Genomic DNA, 24,523 nt, shown 5'->3' on the forward strand with positions numbered 1-24,523 from the left:
CAGCTCAGTAGCCCCTCCTTTTTTGTAGTACTCTCCCCAATTAGGTTTTTATCTCCTAGGTGTGTGAATGTATTTCTAATCCCATAAAAGTGAGTTTCAAGCATTTTAGGTTCTCATGAGATGATTAGAGGGGGACGATCTTTCACCACCCTGACCTGCGTGGCGTCAGAGTTTGCGTGACGTCCGAGTTGCACCAAACTGCAAGGGCCCGTTCAGTCCTGCTTGCAGGCCTAGTTTTAAAAAACTACTCATCACAGAGTGTTTTGACCTTTCCAAATGGTTACTTAATTTGAGGAGGAAACAACTGTTTAGGTGTGTTTTAAGTTGTGGCTATCCATCTAATGTAAACAAAAGGGGTAAAGTATATAACACAACAATAAAAAAACAAAGCAAACTAATGTCCCAACTTTAATTGAGTGAGTCCATGCATTCTGAGACACTTCCAGTGAATACACAACATTCCTTGGTGTTCCTCCTCTTAGTCCCAGTGTGTAATTAAGTTACAGTGATTGTGACTTCAAAACCATTTCAAAACATGTTTCCAGAAAAATGAGCACACACATGTATAAAACATGAGTCTGAATTGTGATGATAGCATAACAACTATGACTTTCAGCAGTCAGACAACTTGAGTGTAAAATTTGGAGAAGTCTTGCAAAACTGATGGATGAACAATTTGGAGAGGAGCAGTCTTTGGTCCTGTTCATGAAGGCTGAGATATTGCTTCAGTGGCTGAGAAGTGAGCAGCATTACATTAAGCACAATCATGCCAACAAAATGAAAATAAGCATTTATTTTTCCAGTAATTGGGCTGTTAACTGTCGGCAACATGAGGCCATTCGTGTTTGCGTTCTCTTATAATTTTAATTCCCACCTAACACCTTTCCACAAATAAATATAATTTAATGCTATTTAATCAAAGGTTGAACGAGTGCAGATTGCCAGAAAAAGTCATATATTGCAATTGATAGTTATTATTTTAATCAGATTCCCATTCCTATCATGGAATGTTTTTTTTTTTTTAAACGGTAATACCAAAAAGTGGCATTTCATGACTTCAAATGAGATGTATCACATTTTCTGCATTGCAACGATTTTCAAAATGTCATTTCCCCCATTTATTGTTCTGTATGGTGTATACACCATATTTGTATGTAAATATACAGTACTTTTTAATCGTAGGTTCTAGACCATTTGAAAATAACTAGTTCTTTGGATTGCTTAAATTTTTTTCAATGATCTGCTGAGTAGAATCATTTCAGTAGAATGGGCAAAATATTTATTCATACATTTATATTGTTGAAATTTGGATTTGGTCATAATCAAAGAAAATATTTGCTGCTCATTTGTTATCCTTGGAATGGTTTGGCAAGTCTGGCAATAGTAGGGCTGGGCGATATAGCCTAAAAATTAAATCTACAATTTTCTCACCCAAAATGGATTAATTTTCCCCCATCCCTCTTAATTTAAGAAGACAATAAGAACAAAAGACAGCAAATGCTTAAAACAAATGTAAAACCCTAACTAAATGTTAACGAAAACGCAAATAAAGTGCAAAACATCTATCTTGAATATATTTTCTCTCCATTTGTGCTGTCAGCCACCATGTACAAAGGAATAACTAAACTTTCTCAAACCTTCTCATCAAACAATCTATTGAATAATAATATACAGTATAGTTCGATTTCCTATTTGGGCACATAAAACAAACAAACAAAAAAACAACAACAACTAATTATTCTATGAATCAATCGCCACAAAAACAAATTCATTAAATGAATTTATCGGCCAGGCCTAAATGAGGACAGTGTGAACTGAAAGATGGTAAAAGAATTGCAATTATTCAGCTACAAGATGATTAGCAATGAAGGCACTGAAAAAGGTATGTCTGTTTGAAAACAACTGCAGCATCACTTTTATCATACTCTGCAATATGAAAAGTAAGGATGTACAATTATTTGATGCGAAGGGAAGAAAGCTGGTGAACTTGTGTCATAGCAAGGAGTTTGCTCAAGTCCCATTTTGTGCAGGAGACTATCTGTCCTGGCCATGGTCCGATGCGTCTTCTGAGGGTGTGTCAAGCACTGGATTTACAAAACCCTCAAATTCCGGGTCTGCACCGTCCTCAGGGTGGGTACTCACAAAATCATTCTCCCACTCTAGCGCGTTTGAGTCCTCTGAGGTCGAGGTGGGGCCGCTGTGTGCTTGCTTCCCGCCAGGCCTCAAGGCGGCACGCAGGATGTCCTCTTCTGTCCGAGACCTCTCCCAGGCTGGAAGTGCTCGGTTAATTCCTAAAAAGAGGGATTTCGGTCAAATTCAGAGTCCTAACTCGTAACAATTTGTACCGTCAACCCAATCCAATCAAGTTTCTGTATTGTCAACCTGTTCCAATCAATTCTATTTATTTAAAAATTGTGTATTATCATCACGAAGTTGTCATTGTTCTTGTAGACGCTACAATAAATGCTTGTCCTCAACGTTCATTTGAAATTATTGGAAGCCTCTATTTATTTGTTAGTTTTTGGACTAAAACGTTTGAATTATGCAGCTAAAAAAATTTAGAGAAATCGTAGACTAAATTATGACAAAATTTGCTTGAGATTTCGTCAATTAAAACTAGACAACGACGGAACACATTTTCTAATGACTAAACTATGACTAAGACTAAGAAGTCTTTTTATCAGAAAGACTAAGATGAAAATAAAAGAGCTGCAAAAAAAAAAAAAACACAGTTGCCCAATAAAACGTTAATTCCCCAAGGTCTTTGTCAAACAAGATCTGAACCAAATTTGACTTAAAGCAACACTAGGCAACTTTTCAACCTTTATAAAATATTTTAATAACATTAGTGATGATACAGTGAATCACAAAAGTGAGTACACCCCTCGCATTTCTGCATACATTTAAGTATATCTTTTCATGGGACAACACTGACAAAATGACACTTTGACACAATGAAAAGTAGTCTGTGCGCAGCTTATATAATAGAGTTAATTTATTTTCCCCTCAATATAAAACTCAAAATATAGCCATCAATACCTAAACGCCTGGCAACAAAAGTTGGTGTGCATGACTGTCACCCCAGGAGAAAGCCTCGTCTGAAGACTGTACTCTAGAAAGCCCGTGTACCATGCACACCAATTTGATGTAGAGTGCGGGGTACAGTCTGAGCACTAACAGGCTGACTCCCCCCACCTCTTCAATCTCTGCAGCAACGCTGACAGCACTCCTGTAATGAGTGTAGGGTTGGGCATCGAGCATCGATGGGAATCGGTTCTATCACTCCGATGCTCCTGGAATTGTTCGAGTTTTTAAATTTCGATTCCATGTTTCGATGCCCTGCCCGCTGAGCAGGAAAAAATTGCTCAAATTCAAACACTGATATTTATATACAAGTTAAAATTTGCCCTGTAAGAAGTTCTTATAATTTAAAAAATCATCGAGAAGTTAAGACTTTAACATAAACCATGCTATTTTTTTTTACTCTGCTTTTTTTATTGACCCTGCCTCTTAAAAGAATCTGAATCGATAATCGTTTGGAACCAGAATCGAAATGTGGAATCGTAATCGTTCAATTTCAAACGATGCCCAACCCTCAATGAGGGACATGACATTTTGGAGGGAAAATGACAAGCAGTCCTCAATTTGGACATTTAGGGATGTACATTTTACTCACTTTTGTTGCCAGGGGTTTAAATATTAATGGCTATATTTTGAGGGGAAAATAAATGAACTATTATATAACCTGCACACAGACTACTTCATTGTGTCAAAGTGTCAGTGTTGTCCGATGAAAAGATATACTTAATTATCTGCAGAAATGCAAGGGGTGTACTCACTTTTGTGATACACTGTATGTCGACGGACAACTAGTTGAATGACACCTTTTTATATCTTTAGGGGGCCTATCTCTTTCACCGGCACAAATTAACTCTGAGGTGGGTGGCAGAAACTCCGCCACACACAAAAAAACAAAAAAAACAAAACACAAATGTGCCAACTGCTTTTCGGCATATGTCACTTTCCCCTTTCCCCATTCGTTATGGACGGAAGTCGATGCGACCGCTTTCGCGCGAATTCTGCAACAATGTCCGAGGAGGAGAAAAAAAAAAAAAAAGGATAAAAGGACACTCAAGAATAAACATTAGCCGGCTTTCACTCGCTAGCGCGACCCTCCCCTCAACCGAACTTGAGTTCAGGTGGGAGGCAGGTTGGAGGGCTGCTGGGGGAATACGGTAGGTTCAAAATCAAACGTAGGTCTTTTTTTATTGTCATCATCGTCATTAGGGATGGGAATCGAAATCCGATTCCAATTCCGAACTGGTTCCTTGTGTTTCGAGGCCTCAACATCACAATGAAAAAGCCTGAACGATCCCTTTAACGATTCCTAAAGACGCATATTGCGTCGTGACGTGTCTTGTTGTCCAGACGCATCAAACTAGCATGGCGCCAAGAACCACCCGCTCCAAAGTTTGGCTACACTTCACCAGGAAAGAGGGTGAAAATGAAAGGTTACGATGGTTTAGCACGAGCATTGCAGCCGTAAACATAACAATGACAGCACGTAGGTTCAAACGCTCGAAAGTGTGTCTTCACTTCACAAGGAAAAATTACAACAAAACGACTTGCAGTCTTGCAAGGTGGAGATAACTGCATCGGGAGGGAATACGACAACACTGTCCTCACCGAGACGCTAAGGCTTAGTCCTGGCTATACAGCTAGCTAAACTCCCAAATGAGGATACAGAAGACGTTGGTATAATTTGCTGACTTTATTCAACCATCACTTGAAGAGTGAAACTAAAAATAGAAATGAAACAAATCAATTTCGTCCCCAATAACAAACTGATTTGCATCAACGTAAATCAGCGATGATTAGCTGCTAATACCGTGATAACAAAACAGTTAGCATGTGTTCACTAGCATTAGCACATCGTTCAAACCACTACACAACTGGATTTAAGTGTCCGATCGCGAGTGGAAACACACAACAACAACACAAAAGATGATACATACAGGCGTTGCCTCTGTAGATATTTTACAAACATTAAAAAAGATCGTAGGCTTGTAGCAGTGTTTCCCCTCTCTCACTAACTCGCTCACTCGCTTGGATGCGGCATTTCTTCTTCGCGTGTAAGCGCGCTCTTCTTCACGTGAGCGCGTTCTTCTTCGCGTGAGGAAGCGCAAGGGCGCCCCCACTTGAGCGTGAAAGCGCCATAAAAACTAAACAGCATTCATTTCAATATACTGGTAAATAATACACTTTAACAGGGGTCCCCAAACTACCGCCCGCGGGCCGAATACGGCCCGTCCCCACATTTGGTCCGGCCCTTAACAATACCAGACAGCATTTTGATTTTTTTTTTTTCTCTCAATAGTGTTATTTATTTTCTGGCCTTTTTCTGTGGAGTACTCAGAGAGGGTTATTTGGTTATTATCTATTATATATTATTATTTATTAATATTATATAATTATTTTTATTTTATTTACTTTTGTTCCGTGAAGAATCCAGAAAGGGTTATTTGATTGCGGCTTTCTGAAAAACAATAATTTTTTACATTTCGGCACTCCTGCAATCGTCACACTTTTTCTGTGCTCTGTTCAAACTGACCCCGGCCCCTCATCAGTTAAAAGTTATGTGGCTCTCACAGGAAAAAGTTTGGGGACCCATGCTTTAACACATATTGCCAACGGCAGAACAATGACCTATATGCCAATATATACCAATATTTTTATTTCTATTAGAAAAATGTTTCAGTAAAATGTTACACATTCTTGTGCATTTGCCACTTATTGCCACAGTTAATATTGAGGCTTTGGGCCTCTTTTGACCTCGTTGTGAGTTTGTAAGGTTGTGACTTCTGATAAAACAAACTCGATGCCAATCAAAATGTTTGTTCTCTCCCCCCCCCGCCCCCCCCAAATTAGAATCGATAAGAGAATCGATAAAGAATCAAATCGTTAAGCGATATCGCTAATGGAATCGGAATCGTAACAATCCTATCAATTCCCATCCCTAATCGTCATATACCATTGTTTTGCCATAACTGCATTCATTACCTCATTACTATTCATCCTTCAGCGCCTCTGGAAACAGAAATGTCGTTTAATCCATTTTCAGGCGACCTGGAAATCATGATTTTACGACGCTGTGCGCTGGTCCCAAGGCAAAACACTACAGCGTTTGTTGGTCGGCTTCGCTAAAATCGACCAAAACTGAAAAGTTATCTAGTGTTGCTTTGAGCACCCCCGGTTGCCATATTTTTTACATCTTTTTTGAATTTTTTCCCCCCGTCACTCCAATGTTACTTAACCCATGACTCCCGATTGATTCCACATATTTTTCGAGGATCCTTCATTCAAGGATGCCCAAACTAAACTGTAGAACTTTACTCTCACCCTCCTCATCCTCCCACTCAAGATCCAGTGAAGTGGCGTCATCATTGGTGGAGCGCGTCTTGGTGGTGAAGTCCCAGCTGCATTCGGTGTTAGGCGTCACCGCATTTGTGTCTGAGGGAAGTCCTGTAAACACAGAGATTATAAGATTTACAGGATTGATTTTTGTTATGTACAGTTAATTCAATTAAAGTTTCTTATTAGTGTAGATGTTACGTGCTTTAATTAGATTAGGTTAGACCGGGTGGATTGGTTCACTCACTATTGCTTCTGAAAGCCTCCGACTGGGCTTTGACATTCTGGAGGGAGGGGTCGAAACCATCCCCGGGTTGCCTGAAACAGGTCAGGATGACAATCATAAAAACATTCCCTCTCAGCTTTGGAATGAAAATACACTAAACTGAGGAGAAGACATAAAATGTGATATGTTACAAAAGTACTCAGCATAAGTGAGCCATAACTTGATGCATTTTAACTCTTTGGCTGCCATTGATGAGGATAGACGTCCAATGAATTTAAACAGGGAGGACTTGCTGTGAATTAAGAGATCAACCAATATGGGTTTTTCAGGACGGATACTGACTATTAGTAGTTAGTGGGGCCGATAACCAATTTCTAGAGCCAATATTGATTAGCAGCAAAAGTGTAAAAATCGGCATTAAAAAATGGAATAATGCAAACACTTAATTGAAATGCCTAAAGCATGTTTAGTGAATAAAACAAATAGAAAATGCCTGAATTTCCTAGACTCAGAAACATCTCTGATAAAGTTGAATAAAAGGTTAAGTAAATAGCTCTCTGAAATGTTTCCACAGAAAATATATGACAACGAATATAAAAACAGGTCTAAACTAATGGGCAAACTAATCATAGAAATAAAAAATATATAACCCAGTTTTAAATTGAGCTTTTCATATCGGGCCGGTCGGATTTTTAAAAAATGGGGGGGGGGGGGGGGGGGGGGGGGGCAGATACCGATATACGTCAAATTTCCAAAAATGGGCGCCGATACTCAGTCTATCTGTACTGTGAATGCTCATCTTTTAGTGCCACTGTCGGCATTAGACGGCCAATCCATTTGGACTGGTAGGAGAGAATTACACAATGTTAATTCGCCCTCTCCTTGTCAAAAAAGATCGGATGTCTAGCGCCGTACAACATAATCACAAACATGTAAAATTAGTAAATATTTATTTGCATTACTGCAGAGTCATACAGATAGAAAAAAATGATAACGTTCCACTAAGAAAGGTCTGTAGCCCCCCCCTCCCAAAAAAAAAGGGGTTCGCTGCTGGCTCAGCAGCGAAATCATGCAGTTCTCCGATGAGTGAACGTGACTCACTTTCTCAGTTGAGGTTCACTGCCGCACCCATCTGCTTTCCCTCTCGTTCTCTGGGCCAAGTGCTACAGAATAAGAATCCCACACAAGCGGTGAGTTTGTCAGAGATATTAAAACAATATGTATAATAGTATATACATTCACTTAAGGTACAATAGCAGAACAACACAAATTAAGTGCAAACAGAAGAGTGGTTGAATGAGGCATAAATTGAATTTCAGTAGCAGTGATTTTTATGACAAAATTATAAAACTACAGTATATTTATACTTCAAGGGACAATCAACATGTAACAGGTCTGTATGTAAAAATAATATCAGCCTTAAAGTTACTCATCTAAAAAGCCAAGTAGTGATTTGAGGATTTTTTTGTGACAAGTTTTCAGCACATTTTCGGACGCCCCCACAATTTGACACATCAATCTGATGACATCAGTGCAGGGAATATCTCAGCATTTCCTATTGAGTAAGATATGTATTTTTTTTTTTTTACCGAATTGGGAACATTCAAGCAAATTTGCCTATTAGATGAATTGTGGCTGGGTGTAGCGAAACCTAAAAGAATGGCTCAAACTACAAAAATTCCAGAAGCAGGGTTTCCCCCAGAAATCCTGCAAAGGTTCACAGTTGAGAGGCCAAACTGTCAGCCCACCATGTTTTTGGAACAAAATAAATACCGTATTTTCCACACTATAAGGTGCACCTAAAAGCCTTATCTCAAAAGCCGACAGTGTGCCTTTTAATCAGCTACGCCTTCGATATGGATCAATATTGGTTAATCATGGCAGGACTTGCCCTTTTGCGCAGCTCCATCTAGTGGATGCATAACGCAACCCTAACCACTACTAATATTGTGTGGCATTTACATGAACAGTTTTAAAATATACCATTCAATTAAGGTGCGCCTTATCTTATATTCCGACGCTCTTTATTGGGCGGAAAATGAATAAACGAAAACATGTTACGTTAACAGGAATTTTGAAATTAAGACTATTAACAAACAAAAACGCAATGCAATTCAGTGCAATGGTAGAGCACCTGGACATGTAACCATAAGATGTCGCCATGACGTTGCTGGGCACAGCCAGACTGATCTCGCTGTATTTTTTAAACACTGTGAGAATAGTCTGGGACCCAGCTCCTTAATGGCCTCTGGAATCCGAACGAAATGATCCGTGCAATCAAATCTGTTTATTTGCGTGACGTGTAATCTTAACGAGCAACGTCACTCTTGCGCGTCGGAAGTCGTCTCCACAACAACACAGATGCCGAACAGGACAGCCGAGAATATGTTCCAATCCGCGGTAAACATCGACACAAGTCAGTGACAACAGTCTGTCTTGTGCTAGCCATGTTGAATAAACTTCTCGATTCTCCGCTCGTGGTAGAGTTTGTCGCTTTACCAACGTCATGTCCGCCTGTCGCTGATTGGTCCACTCCGCTGTCTGTTTGCTGTGGCTTGCTCCGCCCTGGGAATTTGATCCGCGGGACGGTCGCCAGACTATTGCTGGAACATCGGCGAGTTTGGAGTTCCAAGATAACCATTACGCTTTCAAAAATATCACCAGACGCAATTAAAATTAGGGATGTTTCGATGCGTTTTTTTTAAACCTCCGAACATTTTTTAAAGATATGTTTTGCTGATATCGATACATATATTTTTAGATCAATAAAAAGAATGCAAATTTTTTTTATTTTTTGTATTAAAACTAGTTCTACTAGTCCTTCCTCTAGATTATCACAATGCTCTGTTACTAGTATTATTTTCTAAAGAGCAGTAGTTTTACTCTTATTTGCCTAGTGGTTTGATTTACAGCAGCCGAAAAGCTGAAAACAAGCGACAACTGGATCCGACCAAATCCAATACTCCAAAAATAGAACATAATTGGAGCTCTTAGTCGAAAGTAACTCACTGATGATCAGTTGATCAGCTGATGTTACAATACCAAGAAGGGTAAGAGCATTGGGGATGAGTAATTTTTTATACATCGGTCCAAAACGGATTGATTGATCATGACAATTTAATTTTACTGAGTAAAAAATATTAAGTTAAGTTCGTTGAGGAAAAATGGAACATCTTGGCTTGATGGTAAAACAACCAAAAGTCACACTGTCACATACTTTTTCGAGACATGATGTGCTCAATCTGAACAGAAAGAGTAATCATGTACAGTACTTTCTAAACGTCCATATGTACCAAAAGACACCAGACAAATGAGGACTGGCACAATAGACTACTGACAAATATTGATAAAGACGAAAAGTAGCCACAAAGGGGGCTTGCATGCTGGTCAAGTAAAGCAAAACAGTATAGTCAATTGGCAGAAGGGAGGAGCGCTCAATGTCGCCTCACCTCCTTGACTTTTCGTTCACGTGCCAACCTGGCGGCCTCCCGCTGGGCAGCATTTCTAGCCTCCTCTTCTAGCCTCAACCTCTCCTCTTGTGCCTCTAACTGAGTGACAAAACAAAATGAAGCAAAACACAAACCCCAAAAAATTACAAACAGAAAGGAAATCAATGCTGCAAATGATAAGAAAAGCAAAGTAGATCTCAAACGTGAAACAATAATAAAGTGGACTAACTACCTGTAACACCAAATTTACAGAATATGAGGAAGAATATTACCTCCGCTTGGAGCTTTTGGTCGATTAGAACCTGCTTGTTGGAGATGTCAGCATATCGATGCTCCCGAAGGTTCTTCAGTTCATCCTCACTGATGGGCCTGAGATGAAATTAACAAAAATATACACAATTATTAAAATTTTAATAAAGCTTTTGAAATAACATGTAATTTGAGTAGATCTACCTTGGGCAAGGTTGAGGACTTTGTTCCTGCAATAAAAGAGAAAAATTATTTTCTCAAGAGCTCGAGCTCAGTCATGTTGAATGAACTTGATTGGTAACTTGGACAATAACACTTACCTCATCACTTTCTACAAGATTTTCAAACTGCAAAAGTAACATAAGTACAACAATTAGATAATGTATGGGAAAGATAAAAACAGTACAAATATAAATTGTACCTCTATTGTATAATGTTCTCCAGTGGTGCTGCTGCGAAAGTATTTGGACCTGTAAATGCATACTTTATTAGCAGTTATAGAAAAATGTTAAACCCAGAATTGCAAACTTCTTATTTGGGTGAATATTTTGATGTGGAACAGTCTGGGCTCTGTTCTGTCCATTTGTTTCCATCTCGCTTAGTTTTCTTGAAATATTTCAGCTGTGTGACCCTATATGTTATAAAACTTTAATATGAGAGCGACAGCGACACCTTTTTTTTTTTTTGTCTGTTATTTTCAACTTCAGCTCTTCAAAAAGATATCAGCAATATAGTGCTGCAGTTCGAAATTCTGGAAAATCAACATTTCTAATTCCTTATTTACTGTATTGCAAACTAGAATTTCTGTAAATTATGTTTTATTCTGGAATCAACACTATATATTTTAGGACATGTTTTCTACCAGACAACGTGATCTTCTTTTCCCCCATGGAAAAAAATTAATGTAATATTCTCGGCATACAATACCTAACTGCACTATAAATACGCTAATGAATGCTGCAATGTTAATTTAAGTGGCAAAAGCAGTGGTATGAAAAAGTAACTGAACCTTTTGAAATTTCTCACATTTCTGCATAAAAATCACCATCGAATGTGATCGGATCTTTGTCAAAATCACACTGATGAAAAAACAGTCTGCTTTAACTAAAACCACCCAAACATTTATAGGTTTTCATATTTCAATGAGGATAGTGCAAATAATGACAGAAGGGGGAAATTAAGTAATTGAACCATCACATTTAATATTTTTTTGCCCCCCGCCCCTTGGCAGCAATAACTTCAACCAGACATTTCCTGTACCTGCAAATCAGTCTGGAACATCGATCAGGACTAATCTTGGGCCATTCTTCTCTACAAAACTGCTGTAGTCCGGTCAGGTTCCTGGGATGTCTGGCATGAATCGCTGTCTTTAGGTCATGCCACAGCATCTAAATGGGGGTCAAGTCTGGACTTTGACTTAGCCACTCCAGAACGTGTATTTTGTTCTCTGAAACCATTCTGAAGTTGATTTACTACTGTGTTTTGGATCATTGTCTTGTTGCAGCATCCATCCTCTTTTTAGCTTCAACTGTCTGTCTGACAGACCGCCTCAGGTTTTCTTGAAAAACATCCTGATAAAGTTTGAATTCATTCTTCCATTAATAGTTTGCAAGTTTTCCAGGCCCCGAGACCGCAAAAAAATCCCCGAACCATGATGCTCCCTCCACCATGCTTCACAGTGGGGATGAGGTGTTGATGTTGGTGAGCTGTTCCATTTTTCGTCCACACATGACGTTGTGTGTTACTACCAAACAATTCAACTTTGGTTTTATCAGTCCACAAAATGGTTTGCCAAAACTTCTGTGTCTCTTGACTTGAGTGTCCAAGTGTTTTTTGCGAACATTAAACGAGCAACAATGTTTTTTTAGACAACAGTGGCTTACTCCATGGAGTCCTCCCATGAACACCATCCTCGGCCACAGTTTTACATATAGTTGATGTGTGCAGAGATATTGGACTGTGCCAGTGTTTTCTGTAAGTCTTTAGCAGAGACTTCAGGGTTCTTTTTTTACCTCCCTGAGTATTCTGCACTGAACTCTTGGTGTCATCCTTAATGGAAGGCCACTCCTTGGGAGAGAAGCAACAGTGCCAAACTCTCTCCATTTGTAGACAACTTCTTTGACTGTCGTATGATAAACATCCAGACTTTTAGAGATGGTTTTGTATCCCCTCCCAACCTTATACAAATCGACAATCCTTGATCGCAAGTCTTCTGACAGCTCTTTTGACTGAGCCATGATGCACATCAGTCAATGCTTCTCATCAAGACATTTCTTACCAGGTGTGTGTTTTAAAGTGGGCAGGGCAGCTTTAAACCACTCATCAGTGATTGGGCACACAAATGACCTAAAATGTCTGGTAAAAAATTGGTTTCAATTGCTCTTTTAGTCTCCTTAGGCAGAGGGTTCACTTACTTATTTGCCCCCCTTTTGTCATTGTTTGCATGCTATCCTCATCAAAATATGATAACTTTTAAATGTTTGGGTTTTAGTTAAAGCAGACGCTGTGCGATTTTGACAAAGATCGGATCAGATTTAATGGTGTTTTTATGCAGAAACGTGAGAAATTCCAAAAGGTTCAGTTACTTTTTCATACCACCGTGCACGCACAATTACTGGCCTAGAATACAGTTTTTTCTTATTTGCATTTTTAAAAATGTGCTGTGGTATGTTAATTAATTCATAATAGTCATTCCTAGATATTAAACTAATGAATCACTACAATACTAAAAAAAAATAACGAACTGACTTTTTAGTGGATAGGGACAAAAAGCTCTGGTTCCACAATTCTGGTTAGCCAATAATACTATGCACGATTCCTGGTATCAGGTGACACAATATTTTTCTCATGAAGCCAGACCCAAAAATATAGTGTTTATAATCCTATCATTGTTCAATCGTATCAAAACTTTACTGTTACAAAACCCCAATGGACTTGAGAGGCTCCATCAAAGATAATGAATTTAATGTCAAGTGTCATGGTCACAGGGGTGTGGCTTCCAGTCTGAATGCAGGTTCAGACCTCACTAACATAGAAGATCACGTTATTTTTAGAATGTTTTATTCTTAACAAACGTGAGTCCTAAAAAAAAAAAGCACACCGGAACATCACATGGTGGCTCATTCATTTTCTGTTCATTTAAACGAGAAGGGAGTTAATGCTATTTAATGATGGTTAGCCACCTAGCCAAAATTATGTCACTTACCCGCCTCCTCTTTGAATCCTGTTCGCCTCCCTTCTGAAAAGTCGTACACAAAAGGCCCAGCAGTTACCCATGGCATTTTAAAATATTACTACAGTGTAGCTGCCTCGCGTGTGCTTCGCAGTAAGGCAGGATTTAGCATCTCTAGCTGCAGACAGTTTTGCGGGCTGTAATACTTCCTCATCTTCTTTTTTCTTAAACTAACAACAACACGATTCTCATTACCGCCGCCTAGAGTTGTATTTATAGTAATGTTTTTTTCACCTGCTTTCATTCAACATCATTAAAAAGTCATTGTTGAAAACCATACAAGTATTCAACAACATTAACATTCTGACTCCCATAGACTTGTACTGCAAAAATGAAAACCATTGCAGTTACATCGTTTGAGTTTTCTTCTTCAGTCAATGTCTAGAGATGTGAAGAAGTAGTCATTAAAGTCGTCATCAATTGGAGCACTTTCCACTTTTTTGGTTTTGACCTTCTGTGCAGTTGGGAGGCATCTGGGCATTAGTTTACGTCCGTTCTGAAAGAGAGATAGCTGGAGTTTAAATTTTGAACTTTAACAAATGGAGCTTTTCTGGCGACATTTACCATCTGATATCGTCAATAAAAGATTGGAAATGCCTTACTTACTGTATTAAAATAAGGTGAGACTTTCATTTCTGTCAGCGTGGACATTTGACTTGCAAAACCACACCAGAAGTGCATGATACTAAGGTAAAGTAGTATGAAAAAGTATCTGAACATTTTGTAATTTCTCACATTTCTGCATAAAATCACCATCAATTGTGATCTTATCTTTGTCAGAACCACACAGATGAAAATACAGTGTCTGCTTTAACTAAAACCACCCAAACATTCTTTTTTTTTCATAATTTAATGAGGACAGCATGCAAACAATGACAGAAGGGGGGAAATAAGTAAGTGAACCCTCTGCCTAAGGAGACAAAAAGAGCAATTGAAACCAATTTTTACCAAACATTTTAGGTCAGGTGTGCGCCCAATCACTGATGAGTGGTGTAAAGTTGCCCCGCCCACTGTAAAACACACACCAGGTAAGAAATGTCTTGATGAGAAGCATTGTCTGATGAGCATCATGGGTTGGTCAAAAGAGCTGTCTGAAGGCCTGCGATCAAGGATCGTTAATTTGTATAAATCCGGGAAAGGATACAAAACCATCTCTAAAAGTCTGGATGTTCATCAATCGACAGTCAGAGAAGTTGTGTACAAATGAAGAGAGTTTGGCACTGTCGTTTCTCTCCCAAGGAGTGGTTGTCCATCAAAGATGACGCCAAGAATTCAGCGCGGATTACTCAAAGACGTAAAAAAAAAAAAAAAAGAACCCTAGTGTGTCTGCTTAACACTTACAGAAATCACTGGCACAGTCCAATATCTCTGTGCACACATCAACTATATCTAAAACTATGGCCAAGAATGGTGTTCATGGGAGGATTCCACAGAGGAAGCCACTGCTGTCTAAAAAAAAAAACATTATTGCTCATTTAATGTTCGCAAAGAGGCATTTGGACACTCCAAGGACGTTTTGGCAAATTACTTTGTGGACTGATGAAACCAAAGTTGAATTGTTTGGGAGTAACATACAATGTCATGTGTGGAGGAAAAATGGAAAAGCTTACCAACATCAACACCTCATCCCCACCGTGAAGCATGGTGGACGGAGCGTCATGATTTGGGGCTGTTTTGCTACCTCGGGGCCTGGACAACTTGCAATTATTAATGGAAGAATGAATTCAAAAGTTTATCAGGATGTTTTAGATTGTTAGATTGTTGTTAGATGTTTTGCAGGAAAACCTGAGGCCATCTGTCAGAAAGTTGAAGCTAAAAAGAGGATGGATGTTGCAACAAGACAATGATCCAAAACACAGAAATAAATCAACTTCAGAATGGTTTCAGAAGAACAAAATACATGTTCTCGAGTGGCCCAGTCAAAGTCGAGACATCCCAGGAATCTGACCGAACTACCAGTGGCGGCACCAGGGGGTGGCCAGGGCCACTGGCCACCCCGCTTGCCAGTATATCGTTAGATTGTTGCAGCATCAGTTATGCATTTCATCCCAAATGAATGCATTTATTTTGTTTTGTTTACTTAAATGTACACCTTATGCCTAATATACACTTAACACAATAAAACAGAATTGTTGTGGAACTCAAAATGTTGACTGGACAGTTATGGACTATGCACATTAAATCATTAGTAACATCAAATATTACACAATACACCAAAGTATATCAGAAGCCGTGTCCTTAAGTCTTTCTGATAGTTTTCCCCTGACCTTTTTACTGCAATAATATAACAAAAACCTGAAATTATGGCTTTTAGTTTTGGCCACCCCAAGATTTTAAGTAGCCCCATCTGGCCACCCCTATGAAAAATTTCTGGAGGCGCCACTGCGGACTACAGCAATTTTTGGAGAGAAGAATGGGCCAAGATTAGTCCTGATTGATATGCCAGATGATCTGCAGCTACAGGAAGCATCTGGTTGAAGTTATTTCTGACAAAGGGGGGAAGGGGGCCAAAATATTAAATGTGATGGTTCAATTACTTATTTTTTGCCCCTTCTGTCATTGTTTGCAAACTATCCTCATTAAAATATGAAAACCTATAAATGTTTGGGTGGTTTTAGTTAAAGCAGACACTTGTCTTTTTTTTTTATCTGTGTGATTTTGACACATTTTTTCTTCAGATGCTTTTTCATACCACTGTATATTTACCCTTTTCGACCCTTAAGATCACTATTCTTAATTTACTGACATACTTTGTCAATACGAACGTCAGAAAAATTCAAAGACCATGTTTTGGTTATAATGGAAGCTGTTCAATACTTGACATGATACAATGATTTGTTAATGCGGTAACATTTTATGACATAGTTTATAACTAAAGGGCGAGAAAAACAAGTATTACAAAAAAATGTAAATGACTTACTGTTTTCTTGGCGTCAGACAGGGACCTCTCCAAATACCTCTTCATCCTTTCTATCTGTTTTTCTCTTTGCAACCTCAGCTTTTCTTCACGTTGCCTAAGGTTAAAAGATTCCAAAAACAGACATTTAACGCAAACATATGACTGTGCCATGCATTCAAGTCAGCACAATAATTCCTTTACTTAAATGTCAAGTGTAAATTATGCCTCTATATTTTTCATGTGGTACACAATGTCATGGTGTGGCTGTAGGTCACACTTGGTAGGGGCTTACCTGGTCCTCCTCTCGCTGGCCTTGATCTTTTGCATCAGTTCCAAACTTTCCTTGGGTATTTCTTCAAGACAATGTAGCAGTGAAGACAACTGCTTCTCAATGCTGGCTAGTTTTTCCAAGGTGCTACATTTGCTTAATCTGTCATCAACACAGCAACTATACACCTCAGCAACCTTTTCTCCGAGCACCCTCATCATTTCATCCTGCAATCAAGCAAGGATGTCCACAAAGTTAAAGTTTCATGTGATTTCCATCCATACATCCAATAAAATGTGGTGAAACGTGCTTTTTATTTCCTTACCTCATCTTGTGTTTTCAGCTCAATATGGAGCTGAACCTTCTTTTTCAGCTCCAAAGATCTTGTCTTCTCTTCCTCAATTCTCTTGTTCACATCATTTATTTGCTTGTTCAAAAGTTCTTCATCTTTTTCACTAGATGAGTAATATTGTAGAAAGAGTACTTTTTTTTTTACACATTTCTAGATCAGTAATAGATTGTGCTTACGTTCTCTTCCTGACTTCCTCCATTGACTGTTGGAGATCCTCTAGTGTCTCTTCAGCTCTTGTAGAGTTCTTGATCAAGGACAAGTTCTGCTCAGTTAGCTCTGTCATCAGTTCAATAAGTTGCTTGGGATCTGTGAAGTACAAGTCTGGTTCATCCTGTGTGGAAACAACATTGCAAGTCAATAAACAGGAAGCCACATCATCGCAGTAGATTTCAGTCAAACTGACCTCATATTGTGAACTATCAATGTCTGGTTCATAATGTTTTGCGGGTTGGGAATCTGCAGTGTTGCTTTGCTGATCTGTAATTAAAAAATCAAATAAATAAACAAAAACAATTGTTGATCGTCTTGTAGGAATTTATTGTGATTTCTTCCTGAAGTTCAGCGTGTTTTATTAGTTCTGAGTGACCTGAAAAGAATGTTGAGTTCTCTGACTCCCTGTTTTGCTCAGCTTTTCTGTTTTTATCCACTTGGACTTTCTTGAGTAGCTTTGCTCTCTGAGTCTCCTGCCACTCAATTGGAGACAACTTGAAGAGAAGATCCCTGTATCTTTTATACTCTTGGAGTATTTCTTCATAATTGGCAACTTCACTAATAACAATAAGGATTTGGTTTAGAACTTGATTGGTTAAAGTAATTTATATCCTATGTAAAATGAAATCGGCACCTTCTTACTGAGGATATTTCAGAAGACAACTTCTTGATCTCAGCAGTTTTCTCTTGTTTGGACTTCGCCTCTTGTTCAAAACTGACAATTTAGAGGGAGATGAATGAAAGATAAAGGGCAAAACTAATGAGACATTTCGAAAGAACTATATGTTTAAATTGCTTTTACAATGTTTGGGCCTCTGAAGACTTCTTCTCATTCTCTCTCAGGAACGCAACAAAGCTCTGATTGTCCTGTTCAATGGTCTTCTCCAATTCCTTCAGCCGTCTCTCCTCTTTTGCGATAGACTTATCCATCTTACAAATCTCGGATCGCTTTGTCATTAGTGTTATCTGAGGGAGAATGGAAGTGGAGGGATTGTATGAGGATGGAGAGCATGTAAAGGCAAAGTCGTGATTGCAAGATACATTTTTACACATCTTGATTTAAAATGTACAATGTGCCAGTGCAGATATGTCACATGAGAATAAACTTCTAAAGTGAGAACATTCACAATGCTATCCCAAATGAAGGTGATTCCTGCAGTTTTCTACCTCTAACACGGCCTTCTGACGCTCCATAGAGATTAAGTCATGTTTACTTTCTCTCAATATGTTCCCTAGAAACAAACAAACCACATGTTTGAAATGCAAGTTTTGAAGTTCTAGAAAAATCCACATTTTTAAAAAATCACTTTCAACTTACTCTGCTTCAACAAAGCTGTCTTTAGCTCACGCCTTGCTGGTGTTTGTATTTGGAGTGTTGGCTTACTCTTGGCTTGCTTCAGAATCTTCACCCTTTCTTTTACCTGCTCTTCTTCCTCCTCCTCCTTTAGCTGCTTGAGAATCTCTTTCCTTTGCTCTGCCATCATTCGAGCAGTGTAATTTGTCTTCTTATGAATTGGAAGAGACAGGAAGCTGTGCATCTCCTGAGCACGGAGGACAAGATAATTACAGAATGGACAGATTGTAATACTTGCACACATGCACAGACACACACCATTTGTCGGTCATCTTTTTCAATTAAACTTTGCGATAGAACTTTCTTACTGTTTGGTGAGTTTAAATGACTCTGAAGTGTCGGCCTTCTGATCCTTCTCTTCTTAACATCTACAGACATATATTGGAGAAAAAGGGTCAAAACAATAAACATTTTCATTTTTACCCCCATTTACCAAATGACGGAGGTTGAAAGGTATACCTGCCATATTGGATTTAGTGTCTGATGTGTCTGAAGACATCGCTGTTACTTCTGTTGGTAGAGTTAAACATTATATGTTATATTCAAATGTACATCTCCAAATTCCAATGTTGGAATATGGTGACATCATGTCTAATTGGGTTAGCTAAATATTATGTCATTATGATGCACACAAATAATAATGTTGTACTTGAAAACAATTTAATGAAACCTAAAGTCAGAAATCTAATGACTGCTTTCTTGTTCTCGTTATAATTGATAGCTAAAAGTTAGCACGACATCATACCATACAACACTAGCACAACAATGTTAAACACTACAACACAACGTTGCTTCAAAATATTGTCAAACTGTATCCGACCTACTATACATGGACGCCGAATACATTTCTTAACAGCAGTATCGAGACAAACATAACGAAAAAATGTAAACAGAAAAACAACCAAGGATTCGAGCTTCTTCTGTGTACGGTTGTCATGGTAACTATCTCCTGGCATTTCCTTGGTACTAGGTGGGAATGCGCCAATCTTCTCGAGAAACTAGGGTATAATTATCAAAAATGTGTTTTGCTTTATACATGAACATTATAGTCATTCTCGACGGGAATGAAAAAAAAAAAAAGATGAAATACTAGAAAATTCATTGTAGCAATTAAATTATCAAAACGCTAGATGGCGTTAATCAATCAGACACGCGGATTCAGCTGGCCCTTGATGAAAGGCAGTTCCCTCGAGTTTTAGTTTTCCATGTGAATTGATTACAGATATAGATGATGAATTGTACTGAAACGTTTTAAAAATTATATACATATATATATTTACTGTATTCCCTATCTGGTGTGGTTACAATCTTCTGATTTGCAATAGGGCTACTTGATACTGTTCCTGTTCCTCCCACGTATCCACACATGACCCTGCACTTCATAGCTAAAAAAAAAAAAAAAATTGCCCACACAACATACTCGTAGGAAATCCCAGGTTAAAATAGCACAAACTCACGGGGGAGTGAGTTTTGGCCTTCTAAAGGTCACGTTGCGTAAGGAGACGAGAATTGTGATTTGTTCACATTTGAAGGAAGACATCTTGTATTGAAAATTGAGTGCAAATGATTGGCTGTTATTGGCACTGAAAATCTTTCACTGCCTATTAAATAATTGGTGAGCTTATTTACTGTTAGCAATTTATAAAGTTTGAAGTCAGATTTTCCTGCTCCCTTAGGTGTAATGTATGCTTTTTGTTGGTTTCTCTCAAAACTGCTGCAAGAGGTTTTCCCATCGGATTGACAGTTCCATTTGCTGAGCGTTTGCCAGTTTAGCTATTAGCGAACCATGAGGCTTTTTGAATTCATTTTTTCTTCCAATAATGTGACAGCAATTTAAAATAAATGTGTTTCTCCCCTTGTTCAGCATATTTGAGCCTCAAATGTAGAGCGGCATTCATTCAGTCACTTGGCCTGATTGCACTGAGGACTGTGTGACCTCACAGTGAGGAGGAGGAGGAATAAGGTGATTTGCCATGCTATATGAATTTTAGCTTTGTTGATATATCCTACTGTTTACTCTGGTAACCTGCCATTTCCTAAGTGGGAGAGAATTTGTTACGAACACCACCACCACGACTTTAGTTTTTTGGGGAGAGGGTTGGGTGCAGTCCATAATACTGCATAAAATGGTTTCTAGCAAAGCCTTGAAATGTAATGACTATGCACAATTGATTATAACTGGTAGCTCAAATGCATATGTTGCTTAATTGAATTAAACATTGTACTTTGAATTGGGAATTGGAATGACTGCTAAATATAGGGTGCTTAAAAGCTAATGCCTGGTAACAGTGAATAACAATTTCCTGGGAACAAATTGAATCGTCCGTTCAACATTTAACAAGGAAACTGAGATGCCATTTAAATCCAAACAATGTAATAACACAATTCGTTAAAGTGTTAGAACTGTTAGAACATAAAAGTCTAACTTCAATGTTATGTAACAACTGTCCATTAAGGGACATACAGCATGCTTAGGTCAGAAAAGGCATGCAGATATACACTTTTCTTGCTGTGCAGATCCTCCCATCTACTTAAACCTGTCACGTACACACCCTAATTAAAGAGTGGAGTAAACCTGAAATATGGGAAAGAAAATTTTAACAATTTTAAAATCTAATCAATTTGACTAGACAAAATGCTAAGTGTCTAGTAGGCCTGCACAATATATCGTTTGAACATTGTATGTGCAATAGTCCCGTCGCAGGATGTGCAGTTGTTTTTTTTGTTGTTTTTTTTGCTTCATAAAAGCAGCAAGTGTGCAGAAACATGGCCTCCTGGATTCCTTTCATACGCAGGAATCTTTATCATTCACAGATGAACTCCTTAAGGTCAAATTATTCCGGACGCGTCTTCGGTACGAATCCGCGTATCTCCGTGTTGACTACGTGCTCCACAGTACGTTTAAAAAGGGGACAAAACATATCGGCTATGCAAAACTGCGGTCCGGCAGCTTTATGCCTTCGTGAGCTCTTGTGTGATTACACGCGATAATGTGGCATTAAAAAAAACGACAAACACACAGAGTCTGTACTGAACAGAGAAGGAGAGAGAGAGGTAGACCTGATTTGAATGAACATTTTATCCCAATTTTTTTGCCTTTACAATGGGTTTGTGACACTATTTGAGTACTGTTTGAAATTACATCACTTGCATAAAAACTCACCATCCATCCTCATGGCTTCTGCTATGGCGTTCCATGCAGCTTCCTTTTTAATATTGTCCTTATAAAAAGGATCTGCTGCGTCATAAATCAATTTTGTGACTTTCCACCTCCATGATGAGGCGTTCTTCGTCCATGTTTGCTGGTGTTTAAACCGTGAATAAGTACCTTGCCTGTTGACTCCAGGCCTGGCGCCGCCCATTTTCACGGATGCATCTTTGGCAAAAATACAAAATAGCCCAAACCATCCGGCGGGCTCCGGCACGTCGGAGATGATCCGCAATCAATTCATAGCGCTGACGCTACGAATTGACTTGAATTGAATTGAACAATAGGATAGAATTGACACGGATTGGCTCCGGCGCTATATTCTGCCGGACCCGGACTGCAAACGCGTCCAGTATAATTTGGTCCTTTAGCCTGGAATAAATGGTATTATATGAATACAATGTGGTCATGGTGAGTCAAACAAAGTCTTCCCAAACAGATCTATTCAAGACATCTAGTGAAAATTCTTCTAGCTTTAATATCGCAATATATCTCAAACCCCCAAAAAGTCGCTATGTCAGTTTTTTCCAATATCGTTCAGCCCTAGTGTCTAGTAATATTGCAGAACCAATAACTACAGTCCCTGGTGACTAAAGCAGTTGAACTGCATCACAATGTTCCACTCTAAATGTTCGGTATAGCAGTTAATAATCACATGTCAAAAAACCTTAAAATGTAGAATAACTAACTTAAAACATGTACATAAAACACACCAGAAATTACATAATTTGCAGACAAACTTCACTGTCTCTTGCAACTTAAGTTGAGCATACTTAGCTCTTGCTGCTCTGGAGTCGACAAATCCTTTAAATTCACCCCCCCCCCCCCCCTTCCCCTTGTTGACCCCCTAAAAGTCAAAGCCAAGGCAAACTTTTCTATTTAATTCTTCATTTGAAATATGAACAATGTGCCCTTCAGTCAGTGGACATACTGCTTACTGTTATGAGGTTTCCGTCTGTGCCTGATGGCTTTCATCCCATCAGAATTAATCCTCGTATAATTAAAATTATTTTGAACTGACAGATGCTTGCTTGTCTGGACGGGAAAAAAATGTTGGCAAGGGGGTGACAAAGAGACACGTTTAACTGGAACGGTGAACGTGATGGGAAATATCTTTGTTTTATTTAATGATGATTTTTTTTTAGCACTACTTGACTTGTTCAGGGTCTCAGCTGAGATGAAACATACCTACTGACAACTGGTACAGACGTGTCACCTTGGACGAAGCAGATCCATATTTTACCCCAAAAACATTAAAGTTAAAAATTTTAAATGAATGAGATAATTCCCCCCACCTTAGCAACAACGTTAATTGCCATTGAGACTGTGAGGACCAGGGATCCACATGTTAAACCTCTAATGATGAAGGATAATGAGTTCTTTCACCTTGGCCTACAAATTTATGTCGTTTAAACCCACTAATCAGCCTAAATCTGTATCCATTAAATCTGGAAGAATGATAAAAGCTGCAAGCTGTTTTGACAACACTTTGATATTTGTTTATCGTTTTAAAAAGATCGTTTGATGCTGACAATGTGCCGTTAAATTGAAGACCTCTGGGGGTACGATCATCTATGACAATTTACTGTCTTCTGAATGCAGTATTCACGTTACCATAGCAATCTATTTTCTTTGAAATGTTGACAAAACCTGTTTTGAAGGAAACTTTTTGAACGTATCAAACAACTTCATTGATTCACAAGCATCTTGCTCTCAAAGTAGTCTATTCGAACGAGGACTTTAACTGCCTCTAGATGTAAAAATAGATTAGGTTTTAATCAGATGACAATTGCAAGCAAGTCTTTATTGAAGTGCTTCACCACTCAAGGGACAAAAAAAAAGGCGATTTGGGTCAGTTTCTTTTCAGCTGCCATGTTGCTCCACTGAGAGTTGTCGCTTTTCCTTTCGCCCCTTTCTGCCAGTTAAGCAGCACATGTGACCTGGAATTTAAACAGTGACTTGAATAACTGAGGACAATACCACAACATTGTTTATTTAGCGCTCGTGTACTCAAAATGGTCAGTGGAGACTTCACTCATATAGAAAATACGGGGATAGATGTCCAATCCATTTGAACTGTGAGGGCTGGCAATCAATTCACTTGGATAACAAATAGTTAATGATATTTAATTGGCCTGCATACCTTAAGTGAAACTGGATAAAAATAGCTAAATTCATCACTCTCTGAAATAGGGCTATCAAAGCAACTGTCAACTAATTCTCGATTATTGTTGTGATTTGTCAACTAATTGGTTCATGTATAAATCATGTTAATTATTGTTTATAATAAGAAAAAAATTGAATGAAAATGCATTTTGCGTACATTTTACATAAAGAGAATACCTATAGTTTTCTCTTTTTTATTTAAACTATTATGTATGTATATTTGAAAAAATAAATAAGAGACTTTTTGCTGTTTTTTTCCCTTTTTTTGCATTCAACTTTTTTTTAAAAGAAGCTAAGAGTAAAATGTTTTAAAATAAATAAATAATGTAATAAATATTAATTATTATTTATAGACTGGGAGGACTGGCTGTGAATGCTCATACTTCAGTGCCATTGACAGCGCTAGACGTCCAATCCATTTCGACTGGGAGGGCGAAAGCCAGGCAAAATGGATTGGATGTCTCGCGCCATCAATGGCAGCTAATTAGTAAAATGAGTG

General features: G+C 38.5%; 2 protein-coding genes across 6 annotated transcripts; both read right to left on the bottom strand.

The window, feature by feature from the left end:
• Window positions 1-405: 405 nt before the first annotated feature.
• ap1ar (adaptor related protein complex 1 associated regulatory protein) lies at window positions 406-13,759 on the bottom strand. Of its 2 annotated transcripts, XM_057851211.1 has the most exons (11): window positions 13,541-13,759; window positions 10,757-10,805; window positions 10,656-10,682; window positions 10,540-10,565; window positions 10,359-10,455; window positions 10,087-10,185; window positions 7,739-7,800; window positions 6,659-6,729; window positions 6,400-6,522; window positions 2,143-2,291; window positions 406-732 (listed from the first exon to the last, which is right to left on the bottom strand). In XM_057851211.1, the coding sequence occupies exons 1-11, from the start codon at window positions 13,609-13,611 to the stop codon at window positions 613-615; spliced, it is 894 nt and encodes a 297-aa protein (XP_057707194.1). In that variant the 5' UTR covers window positions 13,612-13,759; the 3' UTR covers window positions 406-612. The 2 variants fall into 2 exon arrangements, with proteins under 2 accessions (XP_057707194.1, XP_057707195.1); XM_057851212.1 differs by having other exon boundaries at window positions 406-2,291.
• Window positions 13,760-13,918: 159 nt separating this feature from the next.
• Window positions 13,919-19,971, bottom strand: cfap100 (cilia and flagella associated protein 100). 4 transcript variants are annotated; one of them, XM_057851208.1, is made up of 14 exons: window positions 19,931-19,971; window positions 19,110-19,160; window positions 18,909-19,018; window positions 18,615-18,837; window positions 18,464-18,528; window positions 18,099-18,262; window positions 17,931-18,011; window positions 17,673-17,854; window positions 17,490-17,563; window positions 17,263-17,417; window positions 17,060-17,189; window positions 16,759-16,961; window positions 16,488-16,581; window positions 13,919-14,063 (listed from the first exon to the last, which is right to left on the bottom strand). In XM_057851208.1, the coding sequence occupies exons 2-14, from the start codon at window positions 19,147-19,149 to the stop codon at window positions 13,938-13,940; spliced, it is 1,647 nt and encodes a 548-aa protein (XP_057707191.1). In that variant the 5' UTR covers window positions 19,150-19,160; window positions 19,931-19,971; the 3' UTR covers window positions 13,919-13,937. The 4 variants fall into 4 exon arrangements, with proteins under 4 accessions (XP_057707191.1, XP_057707192.1, XP_057707190.1 ...); XM_057851209.1 differs by lacking the exon at window positions 19,931-19,971 and adding an exon at window positions 19,553-19,611 and having other exon boundaries at window positions 18,959-19,018; XM_057851207.1 differs by lacking the exon at window positions 19,931-19,971 and adding an exon at window positions 19,553-19,611.
• Between the last annotated feature and the right edge of the window lie 4,552 nt (window positions 19,972-24,523).

Source organism: Corythoichthys intestinalis, chromosome 11 (genome assembly GCF_030265065.1).
Source record: "Corythoichthys intestinalis isolate RoL2023-P3 chromosome 11, ASM3026506v1, whole genome shotgun sequence".
Lineage (NCBI taxonomy): Eukaryota > Metazoa > Chordata > Actinopteri > Syngnathiformes > Syngnathidae > Corythoichthys > Corythoichthys intestinalis.